This window comes from Haliaeetus leucocephalus, unplaced genomic scaffold (assembly GCF_000737465.1).
Source record: "Haliaeetus leucocephalus isolate CR32 unplaced genomic scaffold, Haliaeetus_leucocephalus-4.0 Scaffold848, whole genome shotgun sequence".
Classification (NCBI taxonomy): domain Eukaryota; kingdom Metazoa; phylum Chordata; class Aves; order Accipitriformes; family Accipitridae; genus Haliaeetus; species Haliaeetus leucocephalus.
The window spans coordinates 8,597,085-8,609,936 of record NW_010973284.1 but is presented as its reverse complement, the minus strand read 5'-3'; the positions used below and the strand labels follow the sequence as shown (position 1 = coordinate 8,609,936).

The 12,852-nt window shown below is 55.1% G+C and overlaps 1 protein-coding gene across 1 annotated transcript; it reads left to right on the top strand.

Annotated features, from left to right (window-relative positions):
• The first annotated feature begins 4,051 nt into the window (after positions 1-4,051).
• Positions 4,052-12,624, top strand: LOC104841201 (uncharacterized protein PB18E9.04c-like). Its single transcript, XM_010582718.1, has 5 exons — positions 4,052-4,148; positions 9,548-10,018; positions 11,104-11,433; positions 11,593-11,759; positions 12,580-12,624. The coding sequence occupies exons 1-5, from the start codon at positions 4,052-4,054 to the stop codon at positions 12,622-12,624; spliced, it is 1,110 nt and encodes a 369-aa protein (XP_010581020.1).
• The last annotated feature ends 228 nt before the right edge of the window (positions 12,625-12,852 follow it).

Sequence of the window (12,852 nt, the reverse complement as noted above, 5' to 3'; positions counted from 1 at the left end):
GCGCTCAAGGCAGCAGCGAGGCCGCCCGCCCCGGCCTTGCCCGTACAAGGCAGCTGCAGGCAGCGCTCGCCCCGCGGGCGCTGCTCCCCCGCCGGCTGAGCCGGGCCGGGTTCGGCTTCCCGGCCCAGCGGGGAACCCGAGGGGATGCGCGGAGAGGGGAGCAGCGAGCCCGGAGGCGCTCGCCCACCCACCGGCATCCGGCCCTGCGAGCCCTCTGCTTCCCACCCTGCAGCTCTCGGGTGCCTACGAACCCGCCGCGGAGCTTCCCACCGAGGGGACCCCGGACAAAGCCCGAGCTCCGCCGCCTGCCTGCAGGCACGGGGCGCCTAGTCCCGTCGTGCTGCGGGAGAGGAGGCGATGCCGGTGTCCGGGATGGAGCAGGAGCCAGACCCCGGCCCCAGGCAGCCTCTCCCGGGCTGTATTTCGGCTCGGCTCCATGAGCAACACGTCCCCACGTGGGCAGGCGCAGTCTGCAGCGTGGCGCTGACAGCCCCGGCCACCGACAACGCCGCCGAGCCCTGCCGCGTGGCCGGGAGCGTGCCCCGAGTCGGGGGGCTGTCGCCATCCCCCGTGACCCTGGCAGTGACAAACTTAGGGGCTTGCCTGGGGCTCGGGAAGCAAATGCGTTTCCTCTTCTTTGCAGCTGAGAAAAAAAAACCCCTTGGCCAGACCCTGGTCAGATCACAGCACGGTGACGGCAGCAACAGAGGTTGAGGAGTGACACATAGAAACTCGGTTTCTTATAACTAATTGGGCTGGTAAAAACCTAGCTTAGGTGCCTGTGGGGCTGAGCCCCGGCAGCAACAGCAGTGCTCAGGCTGAGATTTTGGGTCTCAGATGCAGTTTGGCTGGGTTTGAGGCTGAGCACGGGGAAACAGTCTCAAACCAGTCCCCTTTATGTGGGCAAAGCCTCGGGTAATGCTGCACTCCCCGTGCGAGGGTGGCTGCGCTGTGACGGGGTGCGGGGAGGTGAGCAGCCACTGGCAGAGGAACAAGTAGGGGTTTCTATTGCTGAGAGGAGGAGGAGCTCAGGGCTGCCGCTGGCTGCGTTGGCCCCGTGTCTCCCAGTGTTTCCAGTCCCCAGCACCCTGGGGTACCCCCAGGGAGCCCTCTGCCCCAGCTGGCTCGTAGGAGCCCTCTTGCTACAAAGTCCAAGACTCAAACTGCTGGAATGTACCAGAATTAAGGTTGCGCTGGGTTTTTCCTGGGATCTTTCGTGCTTAGTGTCTCAATCCCAAAGTACCTTCACAGCCTCAGGAAATGGCACCTATGCAGCTGGCCTGACCCTTGTCCTCATGGCTTTTGGATCCACTAGCTAATCCCAGCCACAGTTGCAAGAGCAAATGTTTTGTGAAAATAGATGGTGCGGAAGAGAAGCCACCAATAAAAAAAATGCCCTGTGGCGAGCACAACCCTTAATGAGACACCAGAGAATCCCAGCAGGACAGTGATGGGGGAATGGAAAGGTTCACCTGGAGATTGGCCCCAAAGTTGATAGTCCCTAGACAAACCCATCCATAACAGAGTTTGTCCCAGCTCTGTGAGCTGGTCTCTGCCCTGCTCCTGGTGCAGATCCCCTTTGCCCCCCATGTCCAGCAGCCCCTGCTCCCGCTCCCTGGCCAGGTTTGCTGCAGGGAGGCAGAGGGGCTCGGGCTGCCATGTCCCCCATGCTCTGCCCACCCCAGCCTCTCAATGCAGCCTTTCTTCACTGCCTGCGGAAATCCACTTCCTCCAGCACCATTAGCCTTACAAATAAAACCCCGGAGTAATTTTGGTCTGGGCATTTTGCTGCTTCCCACTCCCGCGCCAAGCTGCCTCGCAAGCAGAGGGGACAGCACGGGGCTGGGAGCGGCGCGAGCGCATAAAGCCCCGTCTGTCGGGGCCCGGGTCCGTGCACACAGGCGGGCAGTGTGTCCGCTTGCAGAGTCCCGCAGCCGATTTGCCGTGATTTTTTTTCCCCTTGTTTGCCCAGGGCGAGGGGGAGTGGATGGACTCAACCCCACCCTGGCTGGATGGCTCCAGCTCTCTTGCACCCAGAATCGAGCCACAGCTCGGTCCTCTCCTCAGGGCAGTACCTCCGGCTGTGTGGGGTAACCACCGACCCTGCACCCCCTGCCCAGCCCCATCACGTCGTGCCGTCAGTCTTCGAAGCCATTTCTGCACGTGCTCTTCCCCCAGCACCAGGTGCAGGGTGGATCTTGGCTCCCTGCTGCCCTTCCAAGGACTGACCTGGTGGGCAGGGGCGAAACACTCGCCTCCTTCAGCTCCCTTTGCCCCACTCCTCCAGGCAAAAGGTAGCAGGGGCAATCCAAAGCGCAGAGGCCTCTCTCCCTCCTTCCTTTCCACTGAGACATTCTGGTTGGGCAGACGCAGTTCTTGCTGCAGGGGTTTCCACAGGGCTGCCTTGTGGTGACGCTGGCAGCCTTTGTCCCCACCCCACTCTGTGGGGTAGCTCTCATAAGACTCAGCACCATTTGGGTCTGGAGCCGTGTCCTGAGCCCTGTAGGGCTGCTCAGGGGAGGGCCAGGGGATGTGCTCACCCTGCATGACCCAGACTGCAGCTACTCAGGGCAGGGTGCATCCTCCAAGGCCCACAGCCCATGAAACCAGCAGCCACACAGCTGGAATGTCCTGGGGGGCTGCTCAGGGCTGGGCAGATTTGCTGATGTCCAGGCTGCCCCCAGCTCATGCCACACTGCACTGGAGACCAGGCTCCCTGCTGACATGGGGCTGCTATTAAGGTAACTGGCTAATTAATTTTCTCCTAATGACATGCTTCCTCCACTGCAGCTGTGACTCCCAAGGTAAGCAGGGCCAGGACTGGCTGATGCCAGAGCTCCCTGCTGTTGCTGTATTATCGGGATTACGCAGCCCCAGAGAAGGGCAGGCTTCCCAGGCCTTGGGTGCTGTGCGTGTCCTCAGCAGCCTCTGGGCAAAGGGGTCTTCAGCACAATGCAGCTCCTCTACCGAGGAACAAAGCAAACAGCGTGGGAGCCTCCTGGGCACCTTCTTGCCAAGCAGGGCGCTTTGTAGCTGCATGCAGCCAGTGGAAAATAACTGGCTGATGTGACAGTGGTGGCTGAGCAAGGCAGCCTGCTCTCCCCCTTTGCCCTGCCACAGGAATTTGGGATAAGCCCCCTCACCTCTGAATGGGGCTTCATGCAAACCTGTGGGAAAGCAGTTTCTTGCATCTCTCCCCGCCCCGGCTGGGTGGGGAAGGGCTCACGTGGCAGGGCTAGGCAGAGCGTGCCACCCTGGGGTGCTGTATCCTGCAGGCAGGCGCTTGGGCTGGCACTGCCCCCCTCCCCGGCTCAGGCTCCAGCACCGCTGCGTGCTCTGGGCATGTCTGTGCTGCTTTATGGGTTTTCCTAGTACTGAGGAACCTGTGCTCGGCATTTATGGCGCTGTTTCCAGGGCTGCTCGTCTCTGCTCTCGCAACTCTTGCTCTGCGTGGCTCTGCTATGCCACCGTCAGCTGGCTGTCCCCATCCCAAATGCAGTGCCACCAAACAAGGCGGTAGCACTAGCACACTCGTGGCTCCCCTTTTTGCTCCCCAGGCGTTCAAGCCTGAGGCCCGGCATCTGCAGATGCCCCGGGGAAGCATCCTCCTGCCTGCCTGGGCAGGTTGGGTGCTGGGCTGTCCCTCCCCAGCACTGTGCTCGCTCAGCACCCCGTATCTAATCTGAGCCCCGTCTCATGCTCAGCTCATGGCCACCTGCCTATCGGGCTGGAAGGAGCTTCTCGGTCAGGAGACTCAGTTTCTATTCCTGTCCCTTACCGCAGCCCTTGCTTTGCAACGTGCCTGGCCTGGCAGCTTTCCAGGGCTATGCTGGGTGCTCGGCACCCCCAGTTCAGCCCCCCCAGTTTTGCTGCCTGCGCAACAGGGCATGGCTTAGCTTGCAGAGGCCACGTGGGGTGCGGTGCATTACCTTGCTGCCGTACAAGAGCTCTGCTGTGGTCCCCAAGCGGGCTGCAAGGTCCAATCTGTCCCTGTACCCCAACCCTGGACTCCTCGCAGCAGGCTGAGCCGGTTTAGCCTCTCTCTGCCGGGATGGGGACAGTCCCGGCATCAGCCCTGGCAGGGAGAGCGCTGGAGCCTGCAGCAAATGCAGCCCAGTGGTGTCCTGCCTCCGTCGAGGTCCTGCAAGGTATCGAACTGGAGCTGAGTTTACAAAGCGGTTCCCCTTCGTACCAGATCTGTGTCTCTGAGCCTCCCCTCTTTGCAACGAGGATGTTGCTCTACAGCATCCCTGGGTGCATCTGGCACCTACCTGAAGGGCTCTAGAAATCTCTTCTGTCACTTGTTTTATTTATTCCAAGCTCTGAGTTAAGGAGAAGAGGTCAGGCTTGGATGGTATCTAATCAGCAGCTACTCTGGTTCTGCTTTTAAATTAAATGAAGAGCCTTGGTTTTAAATCCCACTATATGGTTTTATTTGCATTTATACTCAAGCTCTTTTTCCTTGAAGAGGTTGTTTAATTACCGTTGGTTGGTAACCATAAAAATGTAATAACTGGCAACAAAAGATAATTTCTACACTTAATGGAGTACTTTGCTAAGCAATAGGATATAAGATAATTGCTTAAATACATACAGGTTACAGCTTATGCTGTTACTTTTTAAACATTATATTAATTTTGCATTTTACTAGGTTGTTTGCGACTTGAGCTGTTACACTTAAATGGAAATTGAATTCAGTTAGTGCACAAAAATAGCATTTTAGAGGGGTTTGGGTGCCTTTTCAATGAATCAGAGTAGTGGTTTGACACGCATTCTGTAGGAAGCTGATTTAAGTGAGGTGCTATCCGCAGACAGTGACAGCCTGTGCAGGAGGATACATTCGCACCAGGGAGTCCTGCTCCCACAGGCACTTTTTCTGAAATCCTGGGTGGATCTGTTCTCGTCTTTGTGCCCAGCTCTCGCCTGGATCTCTGTGCGTCTCTTCCAGTGGCGACTGCAGCCTGCACCCCGCTGCCCTGCTCTCCCTCGAGCCCTGGCAGCCACCCTGCTGCTGGCTTCCTTACCTTACGTGGCTCTCCTACATCTCACCCTAAGAGGGATTTTAGAAATGGTGGTAAAGGCTATGTATTGGAGCCGGGTTTGTGTTGACCCTTGGGGAGCTCAGGCTGCTGTTTCTGGCTGAGATAGGAAGGAGGGTGCAGAGGATGCTGCTGGGACTGGGGCAGGAGGGTTGTGGCAAGAGCTCGTCTGCAGGCTGGTCCAGCTGGGGCCCTGGTCTGTCTTGCTGCCTTGTTTTATTCTGAGAAACAAATAGATGGTGGGGTGGCTGCTGTGGCAGAGGATGGAGGAGATGTCCCCACTCTGCATGGCTGCCCTGACACAGCAGCACTGCTCTGTGCTGGTTGTGCAAACCTTCCTCAGCCCCTCGCTTGGCCCCAGCCCTGAAACTTGGGCAGGGAGTGCAAAGCAGGAACGGCCCCGTCTCCTGCAGAGCTGGCTTCCTTCACTCCTCTCCGTTATGGCATATTTATTCCATGTCTGCTCTGGAGCTGGTGGGAGCTCGGGCTCATGCATGGAGGTCCCTCAGTGTCGTCATGCAGCGCTGGAGAGGGGCCGAAGCCGTGGGCTGATGCTCAGAACCCTCCCTTCCCTCGCAGAGCTGGGAGCATTTCCCACCCTTGTCCAAGGCAGGGGCTTCTCGGCTGGCTGCATCCCTCCTCCCTTGGGACCGCGCTCTTCCTTCGCCCCTCTCGTTTCCCAGACAGAGGTCACTACAGTCAGCACTGTCTGATGGGAGCTGCCGCTCCAAATCCACCAGCCCTGCCCTCATGTGGTCTGAGATCACTGGTTCTCACCATGACTGAGCCTGATGGTTAGCGCAGACACAGGGCAGGAGTGGGGCTATAGCCAGGGGACCACCAGCCAGCTCTGTTTTAGCAGGCACTGCAATGTAACCAAAGCACCCTTGGTTCCCCATCAGGGAAACGGAGATGCTGTTATTATCAGAGCTCTTGCTTGCAGCTGGTCCTGCTTCTTCACTTGCAGTACGGTTGTAGTTGCTTTACACCCTGGATCTGAGGGTGACTGCAGCTTCACTAGCTGTCTTGGGGTGCTGCAACTGTCAGGCCTCGGAGGATCCCAGAGCAGGTGAAGCATCCACACTAACTCCTTCCCTTTCCACCTGAGACAAGAGGGGCATGGTTCCCTCTTGTCTGCAGGAGCCGATGAGGGCAATGCCTTAGGCAATGGAGCCACAGCCTCCCTGGCATGTGGTGCAGGAAGCGGAGCTCCTCCAGGAAGACGCCAGAGTAACGAGCTCTGACCTGCATCTCTGTAAGTAACTAATAAACAGCTAAAAACATCATCGCTCAGCGACTGGAGCAGCAGCGACAGCGCTGGAGCTGGGGATTTTCCGACCTGTCGGGCACCCAGAATCCAGAGCAAACCACAGTGGTTGGACCTTGGAGGATCACAGCTGGCGTGGGGTTTGCTGGGTCTCATCCAGCACAGCCAGCCACAGCGGCTTCGCAGCAGAGCTGTGGTCTCCCTCACTGTACTGCAGAGTTTGCACCAGAGCTGGGTGGGAATGGGGTTGCCTGTTTGGGTGAGAAAACTGCGGGAAACAAAGTTGTGGCGTTGCAGCAACGATGTAGCAAATCTTAATGCAAGACCCTATGGGGGAGTAGTATTATTTTAAAACAAAACTGAAGTAAAATTCATTAGTGCTTGCATTCCTAACATCCACATGCTCACAAGGACCAAGTTGGGTGTTTCCCCAGGTGCTTTGCTTGGTGACTGTGTGCTGGCTTTGGATGTGCCCTTACCCCTTAGGAGCTGACAGATGGTGAGTGATCTTTTGTCTCTTTGTCCCCGAGTGATCAGGATTTACTCACTGTCCTGTGTTTCCTTGTCCATCTTAAGGCTCTTGCCTTGTTCTCTATCTTCCCCCCATCATCTCTTACTGGCTTGAGTCTTTGTGTTAGCCTGGTTTAGGCTCTCCCTTTTTTGCAGGCTCTCCTTTGTTTCCTGAGCTGGGTGTGCCGTGATGTGCTGGGCTGGATGACCCGCTAATCCAGGTGCCATCAACCCCTGCCATGCTCAAAGGCCGCTTTCTGCTCCATCCCTGCCAATTTTAACATCTCTTCTGCAATTCTCTACAAACCAGATTTTACACACCACAGTGCTGTGTTACACCTGACCTGGGCTGGCTGCTGCTACAGCACAAGCCTTTCTACAATGGTCCTGATACGTTCCTGTAGGATACAGGGCTGGAGCAGCCTGTCCGCCTGGGCACCGCTTTCTTGGTGGTCACGGACACCGTGCAATTCTGGAGGAAGGAGCCGTGTGGCTACTTATGGAGAGAAGAACTTCGGGAACTACTACTCCCACTAGGTCTCCCTCTTGCAGACAGCGGGGAGCTGCTTGTCCTCACAAACCTTCCTGCCCCACAGCACCTCCTGGCAGGGATGCCAGCTCCTGACACTGTGGGGAGGTGCCCTGGCACGTAGGACCGACTCGTCTGCCTTCCCCCTGGCTTTCCTTTCCTAGTCAGAAACTGGCACAGCTGTTTCGGAGGCGCTCAAGCCTTTGTGCATGACAGCTCTCCCGAAATCTTTCCTACACGTGACCCCGATCACAGCTTGCCACCCCGTGGGGGGCTGCCCCAGGCAGAGGCCAGCTATGCAAAGCAGCACGTAGCCGGGCTCCCCGCTGGCCGGGCACCTGGCCACCACCTTTCCTGTTTACCCCAGGGTGACAGTGCAGCTCTGTGTGCGTCTCTTGCTACGTAGGAGCAGGTAGTCGGGTGTTGACAGAGCATCTGCCAATGCCCAGCTGGGATCCTTCAGCGTTGCCCAGCACAGGCTCTGGAGCTGCTGGGATCTCACCCAGCAAGCAGCACACTGAATAGCAATGCTGGGTTTAGGGCTGGAAATTGTCACATGAAGAGCTGTGAGCTTTGGTGCTTGACCCCAGGAAACACAGTGCTCAGCTCTTTTCCTTCCAAGTGTTACTCGTGTAAGTGTATTCTATGCCTTAACTCCATTTCAGAGAGCAGCTTGCTTTGTTCAGAGGCATGTTGTGGCCACGGACAGCTGGATCCAGGCGAGGCCAAAGGGAGCATCACTTACGCCTTCGGTCTTCATATTTAAGTTGCCCCAGCTGGGGCTCCCCTTGAGAGCTTGTTCTCCAAATGTGCCGAGCGAGGTTGTGCTGCCTGCTCGTGCATCCCCCACGGGAGCCCTCCTGGGACTGGGGCCCTGGGCCGGGGAAGCACAGCTCCGTCAGGCTGCTTCAAGGTTTTGAATTTTCCAGCTGGCTGGGGTACTGTAAAAGTCTCCTGAGGGAGATGTATTGTGTCTTTTTTTAGGGCCTGTTAAGTGCTGTAGCTGGAGAAGAGCTCTGATAACTGTGTCTGTTCTGAAGAGCTTTTAAAAACTGCTAAGACTTCCCCAAACCCTTAGTACAAAAGTGGGCTGCTTTGGTGGTGGATGAATGTTTCTTGGTTACAGCATCTGCCTTGGATGCTCCTCCACTGTGAAGAGAATGGACATGAAGATGGATTTTCTTCAATACCTTTATTTTTTTCTGTAGCTGGCTCATCATGCCTCTGTGGCTTGAGTAGAAACTTGAACAGAAGTCATCAAAATATTGACCATGAGATGTTTTTAAGTTGTCTGGAGATTCCATCCTGATGTGGCTACACTTCCCTGTTTTCTTCCTGTTTACACCCTAAAAAACCCTCACAGGATCCCTGTTTATGAACGGGCAGTGTAAGAGCCTTGTGGTTTTCCTCCTCCCGCATGCTGTTACGCCGTCTAACGGCTGTGGATCCAGGGAGGGGATCCTTGCTTGCTGCAGGTTCCTGCTAGGGAAGCTGGCCCTGTTTGCTGTAGTGGGAGGCTGAGTAGCTCCCCATTTCTATGACAACAGTCACACTTTATGGAGGTGATGTGTTCATAAATAGCTTGTGAAGGTGGCTCCCAAAGTACACCACCAGCCCTGTTAGCTGTAGTACTCTTTTGCTACCCATTTCACCTTTCCCTCTAGCAGCAAGCTCACACTACTACTAAGATGACTAGCAATACATGCTTTACCCTTGCCAGCCACAGACTTTTTAAACATCACTTTTCTACACTTCACCAGGTCAGGGGAGCTAGAGGATCTACTTCTACTTTTTCCCCCCACTTGTATTTTTTCTGCAATTCTGACTCTTTCTCAATTAACCAAGGAAGACTTACCTAGGTTTCTCACAGAATTAGGTCTCAGGTGGTACTTTTAAAAAAAAACGAAATTCTCTAAAAAGGTTTAAGAGGTGCTCCAGGGTAGAGGGGTTAGTGATGCTTACCGCACAGAACAGCAGCACAGGGCTTGGGGTGGGGGCAGACAGGTCCCCTAGAGCAGGTCCCTGTCTCAGAGAGGCCAGGAGGACAGAGGAGCTATTTGAACCCCTTCCCCAAGTGTAAACCTGTGCTGGATTTGGAGTTAAGGGGATAGAGAGGTTCAATTTCTGGCCACCTCCTCTGTTTCTCCTCTCAGTGTGGTATCTCTGACAAACATCTCAGCATTTCTTAACTCTGTTCCATAGGAGAGGGACAGAAGACAGCAGAGACCTTGGTGTCACCATCACCTTTTCTTAGCACAGTGCTAACCTCACATCAGCCAAGGGAAGCCTCTGACTTCAGTCCGGTGACTACTGCCATTCCTGAGACAAGCCTGGAGAAAAACTTGACTGCTGCAACACTCAATGCCACTGGAGCCCAAGCTATGGAGATGGAGGATGCCTCCATCCCTACCACCCCCACGGTAGGCACCAAGGCAGAGAGACTGCAGGCTTCCACCACTGCCAGCCCTGGGGACGTCACAGTTACACAGCATGAGCACCACAACATGAGCGTGTCAGTCAACAGTAGCACTGACATCCCCTCCCCTCCCCTGACTGCCAGTACCCTGGAAGAAAACCAGCCCAACCACGAAGGCACAGAACCTTTCAGCACAACTGAAGAAATGGATGATGCCACCAGTGCAACCCCCACGCTTCCTCTGAACAGTGTGCCGGGTGAGGTTTTGCCTTTACTGCCTGTGCAGAAAGTCCTGCCCCGAGGATGCACAGCCTGGAAACTTCTGTGAACTCTCATGGGAACTGGAGAGAGGGAGAAAAGGGGGATGAGCCATTAAGCACAGCCAGTTCAGTGAGACTGACTTGCAGAGGTGCTGTTAGTTCAGCATTCTCTTTGCAAACCCCATTAATTATGGTACTAGTTGTGCTGGCTGCTTTCTGATGAGGACATTGATTGTGTGCAGGGAAGTCCTTTATACATCTCACCCAAAACAACATGCTTCAGCAGTGCTGCCCAGCTAGGCTCTTCCTGCACCAGGGCTGGGGGCTTGATAGGAGCCTTCCCTGCTGCCTGCAGAACGGGGCAACACACCCTCCCTTAACACAAAGCATGGAGATGGGCAGGCACAAGCATCAGCCCATCCATCCCTGGGCAACCATGGGAATCCCTACCATACCTTCAGATCCCTCTGGGCAGCATGGCAACTGGCTGTAGGGTCTGTGATCCCAGTCTCGCCCACCTTGGGGTCTGCCAGGCTGTCACACACCCCTGATGCAAGGCAGATATTGATTGACGCTTGATTTGCGTGGTGTTCTTGCACAACTGCATCATTTGCCCTGGCTTGTATCACGGGGTCCTGCTGTTCTGTGGTGCACGGACAGAGCCTCAGGGGATGCTGCTACCCAATCCCTGCACAGCCCCCTTTCTGCTCCCCATAAGGAGGAACGAGAGACCTTTCCCAGTCTCTTGCTCTGGAGTGATGTCCAGCTCTGTGCAGAGCTGTTTGAGGCTTCTCTGCTTGCCCTTTGTCCCCAGAGGACTTGTGGGCCCAGCTGACATTGGCTGACATTGCAGATTGGCACATACAAAAACCAAGAGGACCTTCTAAGCACTGTGGCTTACAGTGTGGCTCAGCTGTGGCTGCTCTGTAGGACCTGCTTGTTTTCCAAAGGGTTGTCAATAAGCTGCTTTTCCTATAGTCACAGCAGTCTTCTGCACAGCCTTGCTTCCGTCTCGTTCACTCCCACAGAACAGTGTGCTTGCGCTTTATCCTTTGAAATAACTGCTTGTTCCTATTTTGCAGCAACAACTAACAATTCTCAGCTGGGGCCTTTTGATGGGCAGACTGTGGGGCCTACAGCAGCAAGGTCTGAAACCAGGCCAGCAACAAGCCCTGTGGGTACCACAGGGGAGAGCACCGTGGAGCCCAGAACCTCCTCTGCTCCCATCTTCACCGTAGGGAGCACGTCCTCTGCTACTGCTTCCAGTACGGTGACAGTGAGGCCCCTTGTGACCAGCTCCATGTCTACCAGCACAGCTGCCACCCCCAACAGCACATCTACACTGGAGCAGTCATTAGAGCCCGTGCACGAGAAAGCTTCTGTGTTGGATGTTGGTGATGACGAAAATCCAGGTAAATGCTCTGGTTTTGTCCCTGCTCTCACAAAACATGGCAAAGACTTGGGGCTACCTGAAATTGCCTCTTGGTTGTACTAAGCAGAACCAGAAAAGACAAGGCTTTGCTACCCCTTGAAGGCTCTCCTTTGGCTTCATTCCCTTGGTATTCTTGCAGAGCTACCCAGTTCTCCTTTGGCTGATACAACGAGGGCTGATCCCTTGGTAATCACTGTGATCTCCGTCTTCATTGTCATGGTGGGCATCCTAGGCCTGGTGGGCTTCTTGAGATACCGCCAGCACAACAGCCGCATGGAGTTCCGGCGCCTGCAGGACCTGCCCATGGTGAGTAATGCCTTCAGACTAGACTGACATGGTCTGGCTTGATACTGGCTGCTTTGCAGTTCCCCTTCTACTACATTAGCAATGTTTTGGGTATTTGCAGCAGCAAGAATGCTGATCACAACTCCTGTTCCCTCTTAGGTCCCTCTCCTTCCATCCAGGGTTTGAATCAAGACAGCAAGTCTCAAGGTTGGCCACTAAAGAAGCTCTCTGCGTTCCCCTCACTCTGCAGGGGAATGCTAAGAGGTTAAACAGAGAAAGGAAGGGGAGCTCCATCCAAACTTCCCCTGAAATGACACCTTCCTAGCCTCTCCTCCTATATTCTGATATATTTGCTTTGTGACTATGACAAAGCAGATTCTGTGCTCTGTTCCGGGGAGGTTGTCTGTCTGTCTGCGCTTGACCCTTTAGGGATATAAAAAAGATATGAGGGTTTCAGAGGCTGGATTAGCTCTGGGGAAGCTGCAACTAACTCCCTGCGCTTTCTGGGACAGAGGAGTACTGCTTCCCTTCTGCAGCTAGCAAGCAAGCTGATGCTGTTTCAAGCTGAGCGGAGTTTTCCACAGCCAGGGTTTTCCATATCTCTGCAGCAGGCAGGCTCTTCCTGCATGCACCTCTTCTCTCCAAAAGGTGCAGCAGGAGAGGAGAGTGGCAGTCCAAAGATCCAGGAACTGCGCAGGGACAGCATTTAGGTGGATTGCAGATGGCCACACTGTGACAGTGTGGATGAGAAGGCTGTGCTGCCTGCACAGCACTCTTCCAGGCTGGGACTGTATGCCATCGTGCAGACATCTCATTAAAGCACGCTCTTCTCTGCTTCTAGGATGACATGATGGAGGACACCCCTCTCTCACTCTACAGCTACTAGGCAACCAGGCTGTGCTCTGCCTGGCCGGCTGAACTTCCCAGAGGAGAAGGCCTTGAGGACTTGGTCCCAGACGATCTGCTGAGGAATGAGGGGCTGTGATTTGCACACAACTGAAAGATCCTTTTCAGATGGCTTTTGATTTTAGACATTTTAAATAATTCAATGTTGACGTTTTTATGCTGGGAATCAGAGCCCAAATCTGGCCCTTTCCTCCAGGCTCTCCTCAAA